At 38.7% G+C, this 23680-nt stretch overlaps 1 protein-coding gene across 1 annotated transcript in view; it reads left to right on the top strand.

The window, feature by feature from the left end:
• Positions 1-833: 833 nt before the first annotated feature.
• The window catches only part of LOC124873250 (contactin-associated protein-like 4), a 147478-nt gene continuing 124631 nt past the window's right edge, over positions 834-23680 (top strand). The window contains exons 1-2 of the mRNA XM_047373770.1: positions 834-1233; positions 14511-14621. Of these exons, the coding sequence (XP_047229726.1) occupies positions 1149-1233; positions 14511-14621 (196 nt within the window). The 5' untranslated portion in view covers positions 834-1148. The remainder of the gene's footprint in view (positions 1234-14510; positions 14622-23680) is intronic.

Here is a 23680-nt window from a genome sequence, read left to right as displayed (position 1 = left end):
TAATATCATCCCAAGAATGGCCAGTGAACACTCCAAAAATAAAATCCTCTAAAAATAATCTTATTTTAGCACTGGATGAAAACACTTATTATTAACTTCCCTAAATCTCTTTTAGGGTAATGTCAGATAATTTGCTTATGAAGCTCCATGTTTGAAGCCACAGCCGTACATTCATAGTAAATTCACAGTTTAAACATGCTTGCATATTTTTTACAGCTATAGTATGTTTACAAGTGCAAAGAAAAGGATGACAAATTTTGTCCAAAAATTTGAAATAATTTTTAAAAATGTATTTACTGAGTCTTCTGATGTCAGCTGAAAGCTTGTCACGAATGTAACTGTGTTTGACAATGGCTGTTTAAAGGCATTTCTGTGTTGAAGTATCACTTTTTTCTACATTTCCTTCTACAACAACAACTTTGTGCCATTAGTCATGAAAATAGAGAAGTCTGGATAACCAACACTTGTTGAAATGTATAAAGGAATGTGAAGAATAGGTTAGTATTAATTTGTGTCATGAAAATGTGTTTTTAAGGATAAAGTTCAGAATATATATATATAATATATAAAACTCATCAACACAATACCAAATGTGCAAGCAGTAATCAAAGCAAAAGGGGATACTTTTGAAGAATCTAAAATATGAGATGTTTTGCGTTATTTCACATTTTATTGTTTGCTAAATAATTCCATACATTTCATTGCATAGTCCTGATGTCTCCATCATGTATCTACAATATAGGGAGTAATGAAGATACATATTTACACAGTTGGCAGCTACCTAAAGAGTTAAAGGTAATGGCAGCCTCATGCTCTCACTGTGCAAGTAGCGAAACTAAAGACTTTCTCTGACTGCAAGTCTGAATTCCGCTCGAATCTCGGGAGGAAAGGTTGTGCTTTTGGCTCGGGCCTGCCAAAGCCTCATAAAAGCCCCCCTTCATCTCCTGCATGCTCTATTGACACAAGGGAAACAGCGTGCGATCATCATCCTTTCTCACCGGCTGCTGGCCAGCCTGTTATAAGCTCTGCTGCAGCGCGGCGCACCGGAGTGGAGCGGAGCTGGAGAGGAGCAGAGGCGCAGGAGGAGAGTGACGGACGGAACGGCTGCCCTCCTGACAAGCGGAATTACCCTCTTCAGCAGTTTCAAAATGTCTCTGGAGAGTAAAAGACTCGTTGGGATTATTGCGTTTGTCGCCTCCGTGTTGCTTGGCTCATGCGGGACAGATGGAGAAGGTGAGCGGCTCTCTGCGCTTCTGTGCTGGTGTTTGTTGGCGGAACTTTTTCGGTCCTCTCTTCAGGCAGTTCAGAGGCTTTATATCTCGTACCATTGGAAGATATAAGTTTGGCTGGCTAATTAGAGGACATTTAAGTGATTAAGCATTACACAATACATTACACAATAAAAAAAATAAAAAATACTTTGAGTATATTCCAATTTCTTTGCTTCTTCTGAAACAGCTAGAATACTTAAAACATAAACCTTGTAATTAAAATAAATTCCAGTAATTTACTTCATCGTGACAAATGATGTATAAAATTCTGTCCTAGAATTCTGAAAGAAAACGGGCAAGAAGATGCCCATTGCTCATTCAATGCCCCCACCTACATCTCATCTCGGCTCTATAGCCAAATTAGTTCGACCAATATTTTTATGAATTAGAATTACACATTTTTGCACAACTCTAAAGATAAGAAAGGACTTCAAGCTGCAGCCTTGGGAAATTCTTATCTGTTAGTGACCTGTTTCAGAAGGTTTTTAGCTTAATAAATCATGCAATTTCATTGTGCATGTAGGGATTTCACTTGGCTCGGCTCTGATCTGATCTGACCCCTGTGGAGGCTTGTTAAACACTCATTCTCTGCGGACTGGTGGATGTCAAGTTTTAAGAGACACCAAATCCCACAACTTGCCTTTTATATTTCCATTTTCAAACATTCCATGTTTTCTTCGAAAGCAGAGAGGGTCTGTCAGAGGAGATGTTGATTCAACAGGGGGATTCTTCTGCTTCTTTTGCTCCAGTTTTATAGTCAAATAAGCTTCCAGAAAATACCGTAGAAGTTTATTTTAAAGGACGGGAATTGTTTTAAAGGAAACCACTTGGTTCTCAAGCTCCATGCAGTTATTGAGTCAATTTGCATATGAGCTGTTTTGTTTCAATATGGAAGGTTTTATATGAAAAGTTTTAGGACCTGCACACTTGGAAATGCTCAGTGAGGTCTGATGATTGTGCCCCTGTACTATAATTACTGTATCAAAATGCTTTCACAAGTTTTCAGTCAGATGGAGACAGGTCTGAAATCGATTGTAGAAATCAATGGATGGATCTAGGTGGAGGACAGGGAAGAGAGCCATCGATAGGCACTGTGATTTCTCAGCTTTATTGATTGTGTGGGAGAGATAACAGCTTTTAAAGTGGGGGGATATTATGGGCTAAAATTGATCCACAATGTTATCAAATGGGTAAATTGTGTTTCCTAGGTTATAATTCCCTCTGCTACTCAGACATGAAGACCAAAACAAGCAATTGGCTGGCTTTAAAAATCTCATTGCTTTTGAAATACTTTATTTAGTTTTGCAGTTTATATTGCAAATCACTAACATCTTTTATCGACTTCAGCAGAACCTGCCTCCTGTGCAGATTAATCCTCAGAGGCAATACAAAATTCTTGAATAGAAAATATGTACAAAAAGAAGGGAAAGTTTCTTCAGTTCTTGTGTCTGCCCATCTTCGTAATTCATTTTTAGTCACATCCCCACCAACACTTTCTTCCATTAGCTGCTTGATCACATGTGCATCTGGAAATTTGAAAGTCTGTTAGGTACATAATCTATACTGCATCTGTCTTTGGTCATGAGGAGGGCTGGGGTGGGCTGTTAAAGATATTTTTCTCTGACCTCCTCTTCTTCACAGACTCAAGTGCATTTATGTTGTCACCACTGACATTTACAGGCTTGTGAATTTATTATTTTTTCATGCTGCTCTCCTGTCAGACAAAACTGCAACAGATGGCAATTACTTCCTCTATAAAAGACTTAACATCATCTCCTTCTCAGAATGAAATGTCTTCTTATTCATTTTACGTTCACAGTAGCAAGCTTAGTCCACAATACTTGCCCATTCCCACAAATGTTTACGTTTTGCAGAGGATTGAGCCCAAAATTGTTTCTCTAACTTTTAGTCCACTTTTAGTCTCTGAAAATATTAGCTAATAACCCTGCAACTACTGCTTCTAAGAACATGATAATATCTGTTTTACCCTGGGTTGTTTTAGCTGGAACCTATTAAAACTTTCGCGGATAAGCAGTTTTTCTCCAGTGTTAGGTTAGGGTTGCAAAATTGTGATGGAATTGAACCAAACAATATATTTCACTTGTTAACAAAAAAGGGAAAAAAAAACGTTCATCAGTGTCAGCTGTTTTGGTTTTAATGAAATTGCTAACAGGTGCACTAAAGGGGAACAATGAGATGGCCCCAAAAACAGGAACGGATTTGCAGATTAGTCATCGTCACTATTGGTAGCATGAGGCGATACCTGGAACCTACAGTGGTGCTGCAGGCAGTCCATCTCCACCAGGATAGCACATCAATATGTGCCATTGCCTTAAGGTTTGCTGTGTCTCCCAGCACAGTCTTAGGAGCATGGAGAAGATTCCAGTAGACCAGCAGTAACTCTAGGACAGTGTTTTTCAACCCTGGTCCTCAAGACACACTGCCTTACATGTTTTAGATGTTTCCCTGGCTCAGCACACCTGATTTCCTCTAACTGGCTGATTAACAGACTTTTGCTGAACTGCAATAATCTGAATCAGATGTGTTAAAGCAAGGAAACCTCAAAAACATGCAGGGCAGTGTGCCTTGAGGACTAGGGCTGAAAAACACTGCTCTAGGAGAGATCCGTTGGAGATCCTTAACCCATCACCAGGACTTGTTTTTGCTCCTTTGTGCAAGGAGGAACAGGATGAGTACTACCCCAGACCTACAAAGTGACCTCCAGTGGGTCATTGGCATAAATGTCTCTGACCAAACCATTAGAAACAGACTTCATGAGTGTGGCCTCAGGGCCCAACATCATCTAGTAGACCCTGTGGTCACTGCCAGGCACTGTGGATCTCGACTGGCATTTGCGTGAGAACACCGGAATTGGCAGGTTTAGCACTGGAGCCCTGTTCTTTTCACAGATGAGAGCAGGTTCACTCTAAAGGGCCAAACAGACCTGTACAGGAAATAATAATGGCACTCTGACTGCCATTAGGTATTTGGATGAAATCCTTAGATCCATCCATTGTTAGAACCTTTCCTGGTGCAGTGGGACCTGGGTTCCGCCTGGTGCATGTGCCAAGAGCATGTAGGCAGTTCCTGGAGGATGAAGGAATTGATACCATTGACTGGCAGGCACATTTCCCTGACCTAAATCCAATATAACATTTCTGGGACATCATATTTTGGTCCATCCGACATCATCAGGTTGCAAAGTTTCAAAGTGTTCGTTTAATTTTTTGACCAGTGTATTTTGTTCTGACAGAGGACAGTTAGAGAAAAGAAAGTCTTTATATAATTGAAAAACTTTATGCTCACAAACAACACCCATGGATGCTTTAGTAATCTGGCTGCTCACTCCTTTGGACCTGTCTGTTGCAACCATGGAATGAACTGTGTTGTATCCTCATGCCTCAGCCTTGGGTCGTTCCTTCCTTTAAAGCCAAGATTTCAGAAGTTAAATGTTTCTGTTTACTGTTTCTGACAGGGAGAGAGACGGTTTACAGAGGACTCCCCCTTACTCCAACCAACAGGGAGAAAGGCTCCCTCCCTGATAACCTAAGCCACTCTAACTATAAGCTTTATCAAAAAGGAAAGTTTTAAGCCTAGCCTTAAAAGTAGACAGGGTGTCTGCCTCACGGACTAAAACTGGGAGTTGGTTCCACAGGAGAGGAGCCTGATAACTAAAGGATCTGCCTCCCATTCTACTTCTAGAGACTCTAGGAACCACCAGTAAACCTGCAGTCTGAGAACGAAGTGCTCTGTTAGGAACATATGGAACAATCAGATCTCTGATGTATGATGGAGCTAGATCATTAAGGGCTTTATATGTGAGAAGGAGAATTTTTAATTCTATTCTGGATTTAACGAAGGGAAGCTAAAATAGGAGAAACATGCAGTCCCTAAATTTTAGGGACTGCATGTGCAACTTTTAAGCTGCTGTTATTTTCCAGCAGGCTTCAAATTTCATCTTTACCTGAAACCAGCCTGACAGAAAATTGGGTGATAAAAAACATGCTGGGAGAGAAGTTGATTTCAATTTGGCCCTATCTCCCAGCTTCATAACAACTCTGTCTCATCATAATTTATTACTTTTCAACAGGCTGCTGGTTTGCATAGAGAGAACATAAACCTCTGAATAAATTATTTAATTTGAATGTTGGAGACATTTTGCATGTGAACCCTTCCTGTTCCTCATGCTCCATCATAGGATGAACATTTTTAAGAGAGCAAATCAGAGGTCAATGCATCCTGGTGTGGTATAAATTACCTTCATTTTATGTCATGTGTTCAGTAGAAGTTGAGTCATAAAAGGTTCCAATTAAATCAAGGTTACATAAAGGTGGCAGCTGCTCGGGGTACCAGTCATGAATCTGGATTTATTAATTCGGGGACAAATACTTTAGCGATAAAAGTGACAGAGAACTGCAGGCCATCCATTTGCTTCTGTGACCTGTGGGTAGTTTGTGTTTGCCCAAGGCCAGTTCCGATGCAGAGGTTTGCCTCTTTTAAAAGCGATCCATTAATCAAATGGCCCTGTCATTATATCAGATAACTTGCTATCAGCCCCAGAATTACCCACATTCTGCTAAGGTCACAACTCCACCAACAGTTTCTGAAACAGCAGCATAGAAACTTTAGCTGTTAGCTTCAAACCATTCGTGAATTGTGTATATTTGTGATTGTAATTTTTAAATGGTATTGAAAAATGTTAAATGCTAAATTATTATTTAGGAAATAAAGTACCATGCAGTTAGTGGATTTCAAAACCAGCTTATAAGCAGGTTGCAATTTAAAGGCTTTCCTAAAAAGGTCAAAGGTCACTGTTATCATGTCTAAGCCATAATTATTTGTAATTTTGTTGTTTTGTTCTCTAAATGTTTAAATATTTTACTGAAGTTTTTCTACTCTTCTATAAATGTATTTTATTGTCTTTAATGTGTTTTTTATTATTAATGTGCATTTACTGTAAAAAAAAAAAAAACACCAAGAAATTCTGGTGGATGTGAAAAGCTGAGATTTATTTTGTTTTATTTGACAAAATAAGTAACTGTTTTCACCCACAGAAATTAAAAGTGAAATTGAAAGTTTGATTTTTCTGGGAAAGAGAAACTTACCCATGAGCTGCAAAGGTTCAATAGTGTTTATAGCCATTAATTAAGTTTTTGCAAGTGGAAGACACAAAAAGAATGGTCAGCAGCAGGTTGTCAGTTTATCACATGGTGACAGAGACACACAGGACAAACAACTATGCACACACGGACTCATTCCCTAAGGGCAATTTGTGCGAGACTAATAAAACTAACATGCATATTTTTGGACTGTGGGAGGAGGTGGTACCTGGACTGAACCCATACATGCATGTGGAGAGCATTAAGACTCTATGCAGCAAACCCCCAGGTTTTATTTGAACCGTAAAAAAATTAATTAAAATGAAATCTCCATATTTCATTATATCTGTTTTACCTTCCTGACCTTGTATCTTGTGAATCTTAAGTTATTTTTCTGGTTATATGATATCTGGTGCCAGGAGGGGGGGCTTAGAACCGCTTCTAATCGCTGTCTGTTAATATAAGTTATGACCTTTTTAACAGTTCGTGCTACAACCATTTCCAGCCTATTAATTTATAAGTGTTGGAAGCAATTACACTGAAGAAACCATGTATCTTCATGCAACCAGTCTTTTCAGTTTGAAAGCCTATAAAACAAGGAATGGCATTGTCATATGGCCAAAATATAATCTATTATTGAATCAAAATAGGGGTAAAGGGGACCCTAGGCAAATTGTTATGGTTTAAAAACAGTAAGGTCATAGCTCACTGTATATCTTTGAGAAAAAAAGAGGAAGACACTTGGTGATAATTGAAGAACGAATAATATATGAGCAGAAAAGTGAAGGAGTTTGGCTCAGTGCCTCATATGGATATTCATTGCTGCTGCTTTCTGTCTTTAAGTAATGCAGTGACTCCAGCAACTCCTTTTTTCATTTCACCCATCAGTGGATTTTCTTCATGTGTGTGTGAGACACTCATTCACCAAACTCCCCTCATCTCACCTTCACTTAGCTACAGCTCCATAAAGCACAACACAAGTTTCAACAGTAAAGTTCAGTTCTTCTTTTGTACATTGTTACTGTTCCCAAATAAGCAATCAACTGTGGAAAATGGCAATGTTATTGGCATTAAAACATTTTCTAGTAATGTTGGGTGTGTTATCTGCAATCCTAAACTTATGCCATACAGTTCAGGTAATTCTTATTTATGCATCATCAACCTTTCCTCCTTCTTGCTCTTTGTGTCATCATGGATAAAGGTCTTGTGACTGTTTTCTACATTGCCATTTGCTGAACTTTGGCTACCAAACATTATGAGCTACACAGTGAATCTGTGCTTTGCTTAGCACAGCAAGAAATCGTTCATGCACTGAAAACGATTGCAAAGAAAGCATTTCAAACTGTAACAACACCAGACACTGGTGTATGTGTTATCCTTGTGGTCAGCAAATTATTGTGATTAGAAAAACTAACACAGAATTTTATGGAAACTACTAAGTTACTGGTTTAATATACATTTTCCTACTGTCACACCACGTGTGAGGCCCAGACATCCCTTTCTAGCCTCTAACTCACTCTGGGGGTTCCAAGGTATTCCATACCCAGAAGGTAAATATATAGTCCTCTCAAAAAGTTTGGACACTGACAGAAATATTTTTTTCCACAAACTTTGGTGCTATAGTTTTTTCATGCTGGATGTTTGCCATAGGGGTTGGTTGCTATGAAGAGTGATGAAATGGAATGAAACCTCATTAAAGTTGTGATTCAATTTTGATTGAGTAAGAAGAGCAGAATTGCTGCTTTAAATAAGAGTTGAATAGCGTTCCTCTGTAGTCAACCATGTTTACCTTCAAGAAAACCCATGATGGTGTCGGTTCACAGGCAAGGATATTGTTTCAATTAAGATGGAACCCAAAGCAATCATTTATTGAATTGAGCTGCCACCACTGCAGACAAGTATGAGTGAGGTGGAGACTTCTTTGCTGCCCTGACATCCAGAACATTCTGACATTTCGCAGCAAGTACCAGGATTGACCTGCAGAAGACTGTGGTCCCATGAATCCTTCAGAGAAGAAGACTGGGGGCCTGTATTATCAAGTTAAGAACAAACTGACCAAGGAGATCAGGGCAGCTAAGAGAAACTACAGTGAAAAGCTAAAAAAACAGCTTCTCAGCAGATGACCCCACATCAGTTTGGAATGGTCTGAAAAACCTCACCAACTACAGGAGTCAGTAGACCCTTTTCCGAAAGCCCTGGGATTTAAACCCCCAGATTTGCTTTACCCGGGTAATAGGAATCCCAGGGAATCTCATACGTTTTTTTTTTTCCATTGCAACAGACCATTTAAATCAGCCTAATAACATAAGGGGAAGTTGTGAAAAAGCTGCAATACACCATCATTCCAGCAGATGGCTTTACTCCTTTTAAAAGCTAATAATTCTTTTTGTGTCAACTGATACATAATAGATAATGAGTAGCTTTAGGGTTATACAGTTGATTAATTCATTCCATTATTCCTTAAGTTGCACTGGATACATGAGCAGGAAACGTTTCTATCATTATTTTACATTAAGGTTTTTACCAACCTGCATCTGGCCAGAATTGTTGCTTTGCAACAACACAATTCATTTACAATAACTACTAAACACTGATTAACACATATATATTTTTTTATTATCATCAGGTAAACTCAGATAACTACAGGTTATCTAATATGAGAACGTTTTACTAAAAACATGTGGCCAACCTGCACAAGAACCATCACGGCAGTGCAACTCGCACAAGAACTCGCACAAGAACCATCATAGCAGTGCAACTCGCACAAGAACTCGCACAAGAACCATCATAGCAGTGCAACTCGCACAAGAACCATCATAGCAGCACAACTCGCACAAGAACCATCATAGCAGCGTAACTCGCACAAGAACCATCATAGCAGTGCAACTCGCACAAGAACTCGCACAAAAACCATCATAGCAGTGCAACTCGCACAAGAACCATCATAGCAGCACAACTCGCACGAGAACCATCATAGCAGCGTAACTCGCACAAGAACTCGCACAAGAACCATCACAGCAGTGCAACTCGCACAAGAACCATCATAGCAGCACAACTCGCACAAGAACCATCATAGCAGCGTAACTCGCACAAGAACCATCATAGCAGTGCAACTCGCACAAGAACTCGCACAAAAACCATCATAGCAGTGCAACTCGCACAAGAACCATCATAGCAGCACAACTCGCACGAGAACCATCATAGCAGCGTAACTCGCACAAGAACCATCATAGCAGCACAACTCGCACAAGAACCATCATAGCAGCACAACTCGCACAAGAACCATCATAGCAGCACAACTCGCACAAGAACCATCATAGCAGCACAACTCGCACAAGAACCATCATAGCAGCGTAACTCGCACAAGAACCATCACAGCAGTGCAACTCGCACAAGAACCATCATAGCAGCACAACTCGCACAAGAACCATCATAGCAGTGTAACTTGCACAAGAACCATCATAGCAGTGCAACTCGCACAAGAACTCGCACAAGAACCATCATAGTAGTGCAACTCGCACAAGAACCATCATAGCAGCACAACTCGCACAAGAACCATCATAGCAGCACAACTCGCACAAGAACCATCATAGCAGTGCAACTCGCACAAGAACTCGCACAAGAACCATCATAGCAGTGCAACTCGCACAAGAACCATCATAGCAGCACAACTCGCACAAGAACCATCATAGCAGCACAACTCGCACAAGAACCATCATAGCAGTGCAACTCGCACAAGAACCATCATAGCAGCACAACTCGCACAAGAACCATCATAGCAGCACAACTCGCACAAGAACCATCATAGCAGTGCAACTCGCACAAGAACTCGCACAAGAACCATCATAGCAGCGCAACTCGCACAAGAACCATCATAGCAGCATAACTCGCACAAGAACCATCACAGCAGTGCAACTCGCACAAGAACCATCATAGCAGCACAACTCGCACAAGAACCATCATAGCAGCGTAACTCGCACAAGAACCATCATAGCAGCTCCTCCCAGTGGTGTGTCCTCTCCCCACTCTTCTGTCTGTAAACAAATGACAGCACCTCAGCGGACCCATCTGTGAACTCTTAAAGTTTGCAGATGACACCCATGTTATTGGTTCTGAATTTTCTCCTTGTAAAAACACAGTATACACATTTACAACAAAAAACTAGTATTTTTATTTCCTTTTTATCATATTTATATTTAAAATGTCCTAATGGAGAGCAAAGTGGAACTATGTCAAATTGTGTGCACAAACTTGGCAATTAAAGCAGATTCTGACTATGAAACGGTAAAGCCAAGGTCCATGCTTATGCTGACATTGAAGCATCCCGAGACATGTGTTGGGTTTACTTTGTCCTAGTGAGTGGGTTCTCTCATACTTTTGCTTAAAATATTGCTATAAATAAAGAACTGGATTAAAACATTCTCCAAGAACAACTTTAACCACGATCAAAAAGATATTTCAGTTATTAACAATGTTTTTTCGCCCAACATACTGGAGCATTGTGTCACATGGCAAAAGTGAGAAAGAAGCTCAAAAATCAAACACTAACATTTTGGGTCCATGGTCAGGCAACGCCCCTGGTTATTATCCCATTGAGAACAGATAGGAGCTTTGATGCATTTCTCAGGAAAAGCCATTGCAACTTATGAAACGTTTAATGCTGAACTTCAGTATTACCATAGAGATATTTGATAAAGAATCCAGCAAAACTAAAGGAGTGAAATTTGTAAAAAGTAATATTTTTGTTAGTTTCAAAACTTTTGACCACAACTGTAATCACTCCCATGGGTTGCTCGTCAGCCCCGAAGTTTCCTGCAAGCAGGACATGCCTGGAAAACGTAAACGGGGATGCATAATGGAAGGCTTTCTAGTAAGATGTGTTGTGATTATGAATCTGAGAATATTATTTAATATTAATATTTTATCAAATAATATTTCGGTCTGTTAAGGGTTGTCCTGTGAATACCAGCCCAGTAAGGCAATGGTATTAGGACAGAATAGAAAGGTGTGAGACGAGCTCTGACATTATTGAGCAGCATAAACTCTGCACACATATAGAATGAATTCACACAATTTCTTAAAATACAAGAATTTATTAACAAAAATAAGTCAACTCAAAGTCAAACATATTTCAATCAACAAACTCTTTACTATGCTAAAACAATCCAACTAACTACCAAGCAGAATTAAAGAATAAGGAAGACTAATGGGCTATGTACAATATAAACAAGTTGATTAAAGATGATTAAAATCATGACCAAAAGAGTGATGCAACATTACCATGTAATATATATGTTTGAGAACCAAGCATGATCTTGAAGAATCTGGAATTGAAGTTAAGTTAGTCTTGGAACGAACTTAGGCAATAATCAGCGTACCTTTAGACAACCAATCACAATGCAAGATCAGATATTATTTTAATAAAATAATGTTTTAAGAATGATCTGCTGAATAAAACCAACCTTCTGGATGACTTATTCTCAACGGGGTTTCATTAGCTGCCTTTATTTATTAAAATAATATTTAAAGAAATATTTTTAAGGGAATATTTTGGAAAAGAGCCAAATCTTTCTGGAGAAATGGGCTTAATGGTGTTTACTTAGTTATCAGATTTAGTAAAATAATGTTTAGGGACTATTATTCACTAGCTTGAAAACTAACAACCTTTCTGTTAAATATTATTTGGCAGCAAGCATGTGTTCTTACCTGTTAGCAGTTGAAGCTAACAAAGGAGGCTGATAGCTTAGCACCAGAATCAAACACACACCTTTAAAAATACCGTTGATAAAAGGGTTCAAATGCATGAGCGCGGACGGCGCGTTATGGCTGATCTTCTGTGTTTAAAATCACCCTTCAAGTAAAGTTTGTCTTAACTTTAAAACACACAAACAAAGAACACAAAACTGAACATGAGTGCTGCAGATAGCCTGCTAGCACTAAGATAGCTGAGTTCAACCCAAACAAAACCAAACTTCATAAAATTAAAAACGTTTAGATCATTTCAATCCGAATCACTTCTATATTATTCTGCCCAAACCTAACCTCTTATGAACGTGTTGAGGGGTTGTCCAGGCGACGATGAAGTTTGAAGAAACGTTCACAGTCAACAAACGGTTCAGCTAACCTACATAGCTGGGGGGGTGGGGGGAGGGTGAAGGTGCGGCCGCTCTGTGAACAAAGGGTTAGCTTCCAGCTAACCTCCGGAGCAGTGGCTGGGCAACTCGTTCTGTCCGCTGACCACACTGCACGTCACCACGGGATGCGGCTCTTGTTGTCGTTCTTTCAGACCGGGGAAAAACCGCTCCACTTGGCTTCGTAGAGACAGCATCTCTGCAGGGAACTCTGGAACACAGTTTGCTTCTGCAGGCCTCAGAGAGAAAGTAAAGCAATGCTTATACCTTAATCTCCCTTTATTAATGAATAACGGATTCTTTCAACAGTAATTCATCTGTACTTGTGCATATGATCACGTGATCTTATAACACCCTTGGATCCAGCTTGAAGAGTTTATGTCTTTTTGCCAGCAAAGAGACATTAGTGCGCTGCCTCCCCTATCCGGTCCCTCTGGAGGCCGTGTGGAAGAGAGTAGGATGTACAGTTACCCCGTTTCCTGGCTGTGCCGGAAGTAGGTTAATGCAATTTATTTTGAAAGTTCTAGGAAAGTCTGTACTGGCCTTTCACGTTGTAACCATGGCTGTGTGTCCCAACAGATGCCCAAACCACCTCAGATGACTCCATTTGGTATAGAGCTCCCTTTACATGACAGAGCTCTTCATCTTATTTTTACTGCTGAGTCCAGCCACCCCACAAAGGAAACTCATTTCAACTGCTTGTATCTGTGATCTCATTATTTTGGTCATGATCCATATTCATTGTGTATTGCTGGAGCATAAACAGATGAGTAAATCGAGAACTATGGTTATTGGCTCAGATTTTTCTAAACCAGGGTTAACCAAAGTAGCTTCCCAGATTATACTGCCGACAAGGTAACCATCCATCTCTCCATCTCCAGATTCTTCCCACCAAATTTATTATTGGTAATATTCTTCCAACTTCTGCCTTGTAGCCTTCCGTAAGCAAAAGCAACACTTCAGGAGTGTTGCATTACAACATTTGCATTATTGTAAATGTATTTGTTTCTTCGACCATTAACTCTCTTCATCTACCATTATTTAGTCAACCGCTTAATTATTTAGGAAGTTAGTTCTCCTTAGTTATTTCTTGTTTTTGTGTATGAACCTTTCAGAGCATTAACAATTTCCCACCTCAGTTCATGCTATTTGTGGGATTAGATGAGGTCCAACCAAAGATAAAGCTTTTTTCCTATTTAACCTGATGCTTGTGAGCTTGCATTTGGGTCCCAAACCTCATCAACTCCATATCAACCCTGAGACAAGCTGTTTGCCACAGCTAGCAGTTTTACATGTTTACAAGGTGCCTTTTAATCTTCTTAAAGTGTGACCCTTCTAAAATGTCTGCTTGTCTGCCTTCCTCATCCTTCATGTTGTTCATCCTGTTTCTTATGACATGCGTATTATGTCCTGTGTTTGTCATGTTCTTGCCTGCAGATGGAAAATGTTGCACAAGCAACAAGATGCTACAGTGATGTGTCTTCCACCTAAATTTTTGCATCTGTCAATGAGCATTTGTCTCAGCTGAATATTCTCAGAAACTCAAATATTAAACATCACCACATTTCTTTTACATATAGAATACAAGCTTTACAAGTTATTTGCACGTCAGTGTAACTTGTGGTAATTTCAAACTTTTCTCTTATTATTCAATGAAACTGTGAAGAATTTGCAGCCGCTTCATGTTCACAAGTCACTCATTCATATTCATTTTGTTCTGAACCCTATTTCTTCTACTTGACATTTTCATCTATAAAATGTATGAGGCATAATAAGTTCTCAACTTTTTCCGCCTCTCCCACTAAAACCAAGCTGTCTTATTCCTGCAGTTGCCTAATATTTCAAGTTTAACATTTCAAATAGGAGAAAACTTACTTCAGCATCAGCTCTTCAACAGTAGAATTGTAATTTTAAACAGTAGCATTTCAGTCTGACCTGTAAGTCTCATGAAATGACTTTTAATGCTATATACTGATTTTTGTCTTTTCTGTTGTGTGTCTGGCTAACAGAGGTGTGTGACAACCCACTAGTGTACAATCTGCCACCATCATCCTTCAGAAGCTCCTCCCAGCTGTCAAGCAGTCATGGACCTGGTTTTGCCAAAGTCAACAGAAGAGAAGGTGAGGGATTTTTAATATCATCTAGCTGAAAGTAAAGCGCAGGTTAAAAACCCTGCTTGAAGTGTTGCAACACTTTACCAGACCAAGTTTATGAAAGGGTATGTCTCTACAGACTGTTCTTAAAATACATCTGTAAGTACAAAGAAAACTATATCAGCAATGGTGTAACACAAGATAGGACACGCACGCTGAATTGAACTAAACAAGAATTCTACATTCTCACACTTTATTAAGATCAACATTACAATCTCTACATTTAATAAATGAAATAGCTGGACGTAAGTGGTGTCAAATGATACCTTTCTGTTACAGAGCCTTCCAAAAGGTTTTAGACCCCTTGAACCTTTGCACATTTAGTCACATTATAGCTACACACGTCAAAGTGTTTTTCTGGAGTTTAACACGACAAACGCAAATTAGCACATAATTGTAAAGTAGAAAGAAAATATGATACATGGTTTCAAATTTTTCTACCAATAAAATCTGAAAAGTGTTGGCTTAACAATTAGCAACCTATGCTCTGGTACTCTAAAAAAATTTTAAAACAACTATTTTCCCTCAGAAGGTTAGATAGTTAGATAGTAGAGGCCACCTATGTGTACTTTAATCTTAGTATTTTCCGTGAAAGTTGTAGAGATTAGTTAGAGAACATCAGTGAACGAACAGCATCAAGAAGACTGCAGAACACAGCAGATAGGTCAGAGAAAATGTTTTAGGGAAGTTGAAAGCAGGCTTAGATTATATAACAAAATTCCCAAGCTTTGGAAATCTCACACAGCTTTGTTCAATCGTTCATCTGAAAATGGAAAGAGTATGACACAACTCCAAACTTACCAAGACATGCCCGTCTACCTACACTGACAGACTGACAGGCCGGGTAAGGAGAGCACTATTTAGAGAAGCAACCAAGAAACCCAAAGTAACTCTGGAGGAGCTGCAGAGATTCACAGCATTGGTGGGAGTGTCTGTTGATGGGAAACCTATATGTTGTGCAATGCACAAATTTGTGCCTCATGCAAGAGTGATCTAAATAGAGCAATTATTGAAAGAAAGTTACTTGAATTCCTGTTTGCAAACTATTCCAACCTTGAAACATGGTGGTAGAAGCATTATGGTGTGGGAATGCTTTTCTTCAGCAGGGACAAGGAAGCTAAATAAAGGGTTGTTTAGAAGGTTGTATTAGAGACTGCAAAAGACAGACTGGGGCAGGACAACCCTGCAGGACAACCCTAAAAATACAGCCAGTGCTACAATAAAAGAGAATAGATTAGATCAAATCAAATCATATTCATCTGTTACAATAAACCTGTCAATATCCCGACCTAAGTTAGTGTGGGATTCTAGTACCTGTTATCTGACCCCCTGTATCCAGTCTGGATGAGCTTGAGCTATTTGACTGGGAAAAGCTTCACTCTACATGTGCAAAGATGGTAGACACATACGCGCAAAGGACTTGCAGTTGCAATTGTAGTAAGTTATGGTTCTTCAAAGTATTGACCCAGGGGTGCTAAATAAACATGCACACAGCACTTTCCACATTTTTGTTTGTAAATTATTCAGAAAACTTTCTTACATTCCTTGTCTTTGCCTTCACAATAATGTAGTGCCCTTGTTACACTATCACGTTGTATCTTAATGAAACACGTTTCGTTTGCAACTGCTTTGAGTTCAGGGAGTTCAGTCACCACTGTAAACCAAATAACTAAAGTCATTTAAAATCTGGCAGCAATTTATTTGTCTAATAAATTTATTATTCCAATCTTGATTTGCTTTATTGTGACCCAGACTCACTTGGGTGCATTTAGTGTAAAAGTGCTGGGGGTCACATAAATAAGGCAAAGTCAGTATTTTGTACTCAATGCATGCCTTTTATTAAGCAATTTTGGACAAATATGAGTACTTTTTAACATATTTGGTATTTTATTGAGTGGGACATATTCACACAATTTCTCTCTGAGTATACCATGAACACCTCATCTATCTGTGTAATATAAGCCAATTTCCTGCACTGAAGTGAGCACTTTTATATGAATCAGACTGAGAATGCAAAAATATATTGGGAAATTATTGCAGGGAATATTTATGTGCAATAATAAAAATGTTTTAGTCTGAAGGCAAATGAATATCAGTCAGTCAGTCATTTTCTACCGCTTATTCCATGGTGGGTCGCAGGGAAGCTGGTGCCTATCTCCAGCAGTCTATGGGCGAGAGGCAGGGTTCACCCTGGACAGGTCACCAGTCCGTCGCAGGGCAACACACAGACAACTACGCACACACTCATTCATACACCTAAAGGCAATTTAGAGAGACCAATTAACCTAACAGGCATGTCTTTGGACTGTGGGAGGAAGCCGGAGTACCCGGTGAGAACCCACGCATGCACGGGGAGAACATGCAAACTCCATGCAGAAAGACCCCCAGACGGGAATCGAACCAAGGACCTTCTTGCTGCAAGGCAACAGTGCTACCAACTGCGCCACCGTGCAGCAAATGAACATATGAATAAAAAAATGTTTTCTGTAAGCTGAACCTTTAAGATAAGATAAGATAAAATGTATTGATTTAACAATGGAGAAATTCACTTGTTACATCAGCTCTTGGTAACACACAAATAGGGCGCAGCCAGTTATGAAATGTGCAATCAAAGAAGAACAAGGTAAATGTGCAAAATGTCCTGCTCTTTGCTGCCTGGGGCCCAGCAGACAACAGAGGATAGCAGAGGCTACCACAGAGTCATAAAACGTTCTGAGCAAAGGTCTGCACACTCCAAAGGACCTCATTTTCCTCAGAAGGTTGAGGCGACTCTGGCCCTTCTTGTACAGGGCGTTGGTGTTATAGGACCAGTCAGGTTTATTGTTGAGGTGAACACCGAGGTACCTAAAACTATCCACTGACTCAATGTCCTCCCCCTGGATGTTCACTAGTGAGTGAGGTGGTGTCCTTCTCCTGAAGTCGATCACCATCTCCTTCATCTTACTGGTGTTCAAGCACAGGTGGTTGCGCTACAACATGGGCAAATGTAATACTTACTTAAAATGTTTACACAAGTAGAATATTCAACCTTTGAAATAGAAATTAGGATGGATGTTCAAAGGTGTTTGTATATTAACATAAAGAATATATGCGAGCAAATATATGATATAAAGATACGAATAACTAGATTTGCTTCATCAGAGTAATCATTTATGTAACCTAAACCAGACTCGCAGCAGGAAACAGAAACAGAATAGCAAATAAACTCCTGGCTTGGATGTTTTTATGCTGATTACATGTGGTTATTTGTTTTTTAATTTCCCTAATATTTAAAGTTCAAAGATTTTATGAAACAAATAATGTTTCCTAATTTTCCTGTGGTCTCTTTGGTCCCAAAAGGCTGAATTTCATGTTTATTTATTTCACTATCAATGATGTTTTACATTTTTCACAGTTCTGAGAGGATAATCCGTATGGGGGGTAGGAGGCAGGCAAACTATAGAGTTTTGTGCCATTTTAAACTTTGTGGGCTCGGTCAGTTGTTAACATCACTTTTAAAGAAGTACCTTCAGGCCTATGCAATGCTCGGAGCAGAGTGTGGAAAAGGAAATGTACCTTGACTGAATCTCAGCCTTTTGCCTGGAACGTTTTTTCTGTTTTGTTGGCTGCAGTTGTGCATTTCCCAGGGGTGCAAGAGAGAGTCTGTGCCTTTCTCCGAGTCGCTGAGCACAGAACATCAAAGACAAAGCTAAACTGCAGTCATGCTGCCTGATAAATGCCTCCGTGGTGGCTGAAGGCATAGAGAGACCGGTGTGTAGGTAGATGGACAGATAGACTGATTGAACAGCTGTTACTGCTAACCATTTGTGTTGTACAAAGGAATTCATTGAAACTTTATTAGACAAGTACGTCAAAAACTCTGTAGTGCCACCTCATTTCTAAAGGGCATAAAATTAAGTTGTGATTCATAAACAGCAGGGGAAAAAAATCAAGCTCGCACTCTGTTGGATGCTGATGCTAGCTTTGTGAAGGGCTATCATGGTTTGTTTGGTAGCTTTTGTAAGGGACCACTCTGCAACTTTTGTCCATTTACTGAGCTTCTTTCTTTCTTTCTTTCTTTCCTTTCTTTCTTTCTCAGTCACATAGTAAAAATAATTTGAGTATTTTGACCGGAATATAGCAGAATATATCTTATTTGTCTTTTGATATTCGAAAAACAAATTAAACTTCAATATTATTGCCTTGCTTCTTGGGATTGCCACAGAATATCAGCACAGATGGACTTTTTATCATTAGAAGTTTTCTTCAAGTGCTAGAATAAGAGTTTCTGTGTATTTTGGTAACTTTTTATGTTTTCCACAAACTTTTATGTCATGTTGTACTGAAATCAGGTTTTAAATTAAGAACTAAATCCTTAACTTGTTAATTATTTGTGTAACAACAACTGTTTATGGCAAAACATTTAAAAACTATCAGATGCAAAGGAGCCAGCAAGGGTGTAGAGCTTATAGACTGCCATCTTGTTTTGTCCGCATATGGGGACGTGTGCTGGTTGGACAGCTCACACACGGTGGCATTTGATCTCTTTTAACCACCAAAGAGCTGCTGAAGCTCCCAGTGTTGCATCCCGCTGTGCATGAACAGTTTGTGAAGCAGCTGCCTTGCATCTGTGAAAGTGAATTATTCATGTAGACCTAGAATGGTTCTGAGAGATATTCCTTTGACCCAGCTGAGGGCCTAAAACAATGCACAAAGGCTGTAGTCAGGGTCTGTAGTGGAGATCAACAGAGGCCCTCAAGCAGAAGGCTGTAAAGTCCAAAAGAGCAACACCCTCTGATTATGCTAACTAACTGTTTTGCCACTAGCAAGAAAGAGGAAGAAACAACCATAGTGAACATAGTGAGTTTGCAGTCTTTTTGTACTTTGTTAGGCCCAAGACTTACCTTAAGTTTTTTAATCTGTTTTTACATTCAGACACAAGCACACATGCATGGTTTATCTGAAAAAAAATACTTCGAAATGGCATGTCTTTTTGAACATTTTCTTAATCAAATGCTCATTCTTATTACTTGAGTACATCTTACAACTGTGTGTATTTACATTATCTGTGCAGTGTTTCACAGTTTACCTAGTACCTATCTGAATAATGGCCAGAACCTGTTTGGACAATTGCGTTTGCTGTAGGATCAGATGTGTAGAAAGCCACTGCAAGTACATTATTTACTCAGAACCATGTATATTTGTATGCCTTTGCAATGCAATAAAGATAGAATAATGTGTGTGAGACAGAATAGTGAGTGTGAGGATACAACTACTTAATTTCAAAGTTTGCAACTGAAAATCTACCTGAGCCTGAGTCAATAATGAATAGCAGAAACTTTCAAAGAAAAATTGACCCAGCCATTTAGTATCATGTCTAATTGAAAAAATGAGGTTGTCATTCTTTGCAGATTTGCTGTAATAGATTCTAAATTCAGTCTTCTGAAAAGTTTGATGCTCTCTGTTCTGCCCATAGATCCCTTTATTTCTTGAAGAAATTGCATCATTATGTTTCCCATGGTTGGCTCAATAGTTCATTGCAGCTAAAGAAAAGCAGGGCAGGGCACTTTAAAACCTCTAAAATTTAAATTATAGGCCAGTCCAACCATGGGCACTTTTAAAGTCTGGTTCTAAAGGTTCACAAAGGTTAATGGATTATTACTGCCCCTTCTTGTACGAGTTGAGGGAAAGGAATGGTCTTGTTCCCTTCAATAAATCATCAAGCAGCAGTGTGTCATGTCTACAGCAGACAGGAGCAGAAGTCTAAACAGTAGGCTGTAGAATTAGAAATGTCGTTCTTTGTTTAACACAAAGCCTGGAAATCCCTAAAAGACTGTGAATAAAAATGGAAAATCGGGTAATCAATAACTGCCAAAGTAAGTTAACAAACATTGGATGCTTCCAGCAAAGACTTTATAGTTTTCTATTATGTCAATAAGACCTTTCCTCCTGTGATTTCACTATTTGACTCATAAGATGACCAATCACATGCATGCCATATTGCTATAATTTAATCATAATTACAACCTAGTCTTAGGTGCACTGGATTGAAAACACGGAGATGACTTAATCTGTTCTTGTCGCTAAATGTTAATGACAGGATTTAACATTTATACGTAAATGTTAATTGTTGTTTTTAACAAGTTAACTATTTTCAGTGGGCCATTGTACCTTTAAACCAGTTTAATTATGCTGCAGATGGTTTAAAATACAGTCTGCTCAGTAATACATTTCTGGAAGTGCTAATTTAGATTTAAAAGCAAGTATAACATTAACACTGCCTCTAGGTTTAAATTAAGAACATGGTATAAGCCAAAGAATCTGGTATTGATATTGGTGTGATGTTTATGTGCTGCCTCTGTTTCTCCAGATGCCCCTTTTAATACTATCCTTAATCACGTTATCTGGTGAGATTGCACAGCTCCTCTGTTGAAATCCTCTTAATCTCAAGTAGTCAATCTCACCACAAATTTAATGATACTGGTAAATATCACATTATGTCTTGACAAAATCCAGCTAAAAACAACTTATCTCATGTTTCTTTTATTACTGCGTCTTCCTGTCTGAATTAACTGAAAATATTCTGTTTGCTAAATTCAAGAAATCACATTAAACAATATTTTTATGTAAACTGTACATTTTACTGTAAATGGATGCAAAAAGGGCAAATGCGCAAAGATCAACAGATAAAATAGAACTAAATATATGAATCAAAGCTAGGGGCCTAATCCAAAGAATGCCATCATTAAATGTCATTATGTTTTGGGGGTGTTTTCAGGTGTAAGAACATGGTCCAACTATATTAGGGCACAATATAGATGACAAGCACCCAGAATGTGTTTATTGATGAGTTTTGTGAATGATTGCAATACTTGCATGTTATGCTGAGTAGACAAGAATGCTAGACATTTCTTTTTAACGTAACTGCTTAGCTTTCTCTGTATCAAATTGCAGCTTGTGGAATTCTATAGTTTCTAGAGGAATTCTATTTAATCTTGAAACAAATTTCCCCAGGTTTGTTCTTCATAAACTCCATCTTCGTCTAATTCCTGTCATGTAACACTCTGCCTGTGAAAGTCCCAAAAGCACATGTCTCTGTGGGCTAGTCCTACTTTTATGCTGCTGCTGCAGTGGGTTGCTAAAGCTGGTTTAACTGTACCTGCTTTTAACAGACTCACTGCTCTAGTGACCCGCTCTTTATGGGTTTTCTGTCCTGCATGAAGTAACGTTAGCACTCAAGTTATAAACCTTTGAAATAATCCTCAAGTTCACATAAAATCTATTTCAAAGCTTACCCTAGTCTTATTGTATTTTTCTGTTTGGTTCTTGGTGAGCTGTTGGCTTCAGCTGACTTTGGTTATATTCTTTTTCCTTTGATGCACTTAATTTGATGCACCCTATTCCAATTATTATCCCAACTCCGTGATGTTTTTATGGTCTTTCCTTTTTATTCAGGTGAAGACAACTGTGCGCATGTTGATGATAGAGTCAATTTATCTGCCACATATCCGACCCCAACAAATATATTTTGGTTAACTTAACCATCTGGTAGTTTACAATTGGAACAAAAATATTTCTAATGTACCCTATAAACAATTTAATCAATCAAAAAAAAACATTTCCCAGTAAAGGTATCCATGCTCTTTGCAGTTTTAAATATTTTGTCCCTTTTTTATTTTCATTCCGCCTTCAACTTCATGTTCTACGTTGGTATATTAGCTGAAGGCTCAAGCTCCAACCGTTAAAACTATCAGGTTACACTGAAGGTTTTTTCGCTGCTGTTTTTGATTTGTTCATGGATGGGAAATGGGGTAAGGAGAAGCTGCAGCTTTGAACTCCTCTTTCCAACCATCCTGTGGTTAAGTAGCTGAAAGAACAACATAGATTAATTTAATTTGCATGATTGAACATTTTGTCATCTGATGTGCTTGAACAGAATCAGGATTAAAGAGGAACATTATAGTGGGTTAACCCACTTATGAGCAAACATATATCGAGACAACCTGTACTTATTTTGATTTCAGTTTAGTAGAATAAAAAAAAAACGGGTCATAAGTGGACGCTTCCGTCTAAGACAATTTCAACTTTTAGTTTAAAACGATAAAAAAAAAAAAGCCTCCTGGCAAACCCTGACTATGCTTTCTTGATGGTAATAAGAGAGTCAAACGTGGAAGTGACCACAGCTACAAAAGTCTAAATGGATGTTTTTCGGTCAAAGGTTTCTTTTCCGTTACTGAAACTACTAAAATGTGTGAATGAAAAGAGTTGTTTTTGGATACCCAGCCATTATAAAAGCAGCTTATATGAGCAAAGACAACAGGAGAGATTAAAACAGATGATAGGTAATGGCATAATACATATGCTAATTTGTGAATGATGTCATGACCTGTATTTATTTTCTTACTTTATTCCAGACAAACTCTATTTTGGATTATATTGTTGCTGCAGATGGTGAACATATCTCAACAGGAGTGTTTAGAATATATATAACTTCACTGATAAACTATTTAAAACATTTTTGGTATGTTCACAGGTTTAAACCATGCAAATGTTTGCTCGTGTGCTAAAATCTTAGACTAAAGGTTGTTTCTGCTCTTCCTTTTAACTTTATCCAGGATGGATTAATATAGGAATATAGGTTCTTGGTCTGATATAAAATGATGTTGAGCACTGACAACATGTTCCAGGTCAGGGTAACTCAAGGACTGATGTATAAAACTAACAGCTTCTGATGGGCACAAACTCACATCAATGGGACCTAAACTTATCTGTGAGTTTGTTTTCCCTAGCTCCCACCCCAGCCAGCATTAAAAAAAAAATCTGACTCCGTTGCTAACACCACAAGTCCTTGGCCTGTGTCCTAGCACTGATCCAGCAGGAAACATCCAAAATAACACTGCTTTTGATGATTTCATCAAATAAATCCATGTTGAATTAGTACCAATGACATATATTTACTTACAGGAAAGATTGGATTAATTATTGGAAAACTTGCCAACTTTGTGTTTTAAAAGAATTCAACCAGTACCTCGGTTTAACTAGGTTTA

Source organism: Girardinichthys multiradiatus, chromosome 9 (assembly GCF_021462225.1).
Source record: "Girardinichthys multiradiatus isolate DD_20200921_A chromosome 9, DD_fGirMul_XY1, whole genome shotgun sequence".
Classification (NCBI taxonomy): Eukaryota; Metazoa; Chordata; class Actinopteri; order Cyprinodontiformes; family Goodeidae; genus Girardinichthys; species Girardinichthys multiradiatus.
Note: the sequence above shows the minus strand (reverse complement) of the source record. Positions and strands in the feature narration are given on the sequence as shown.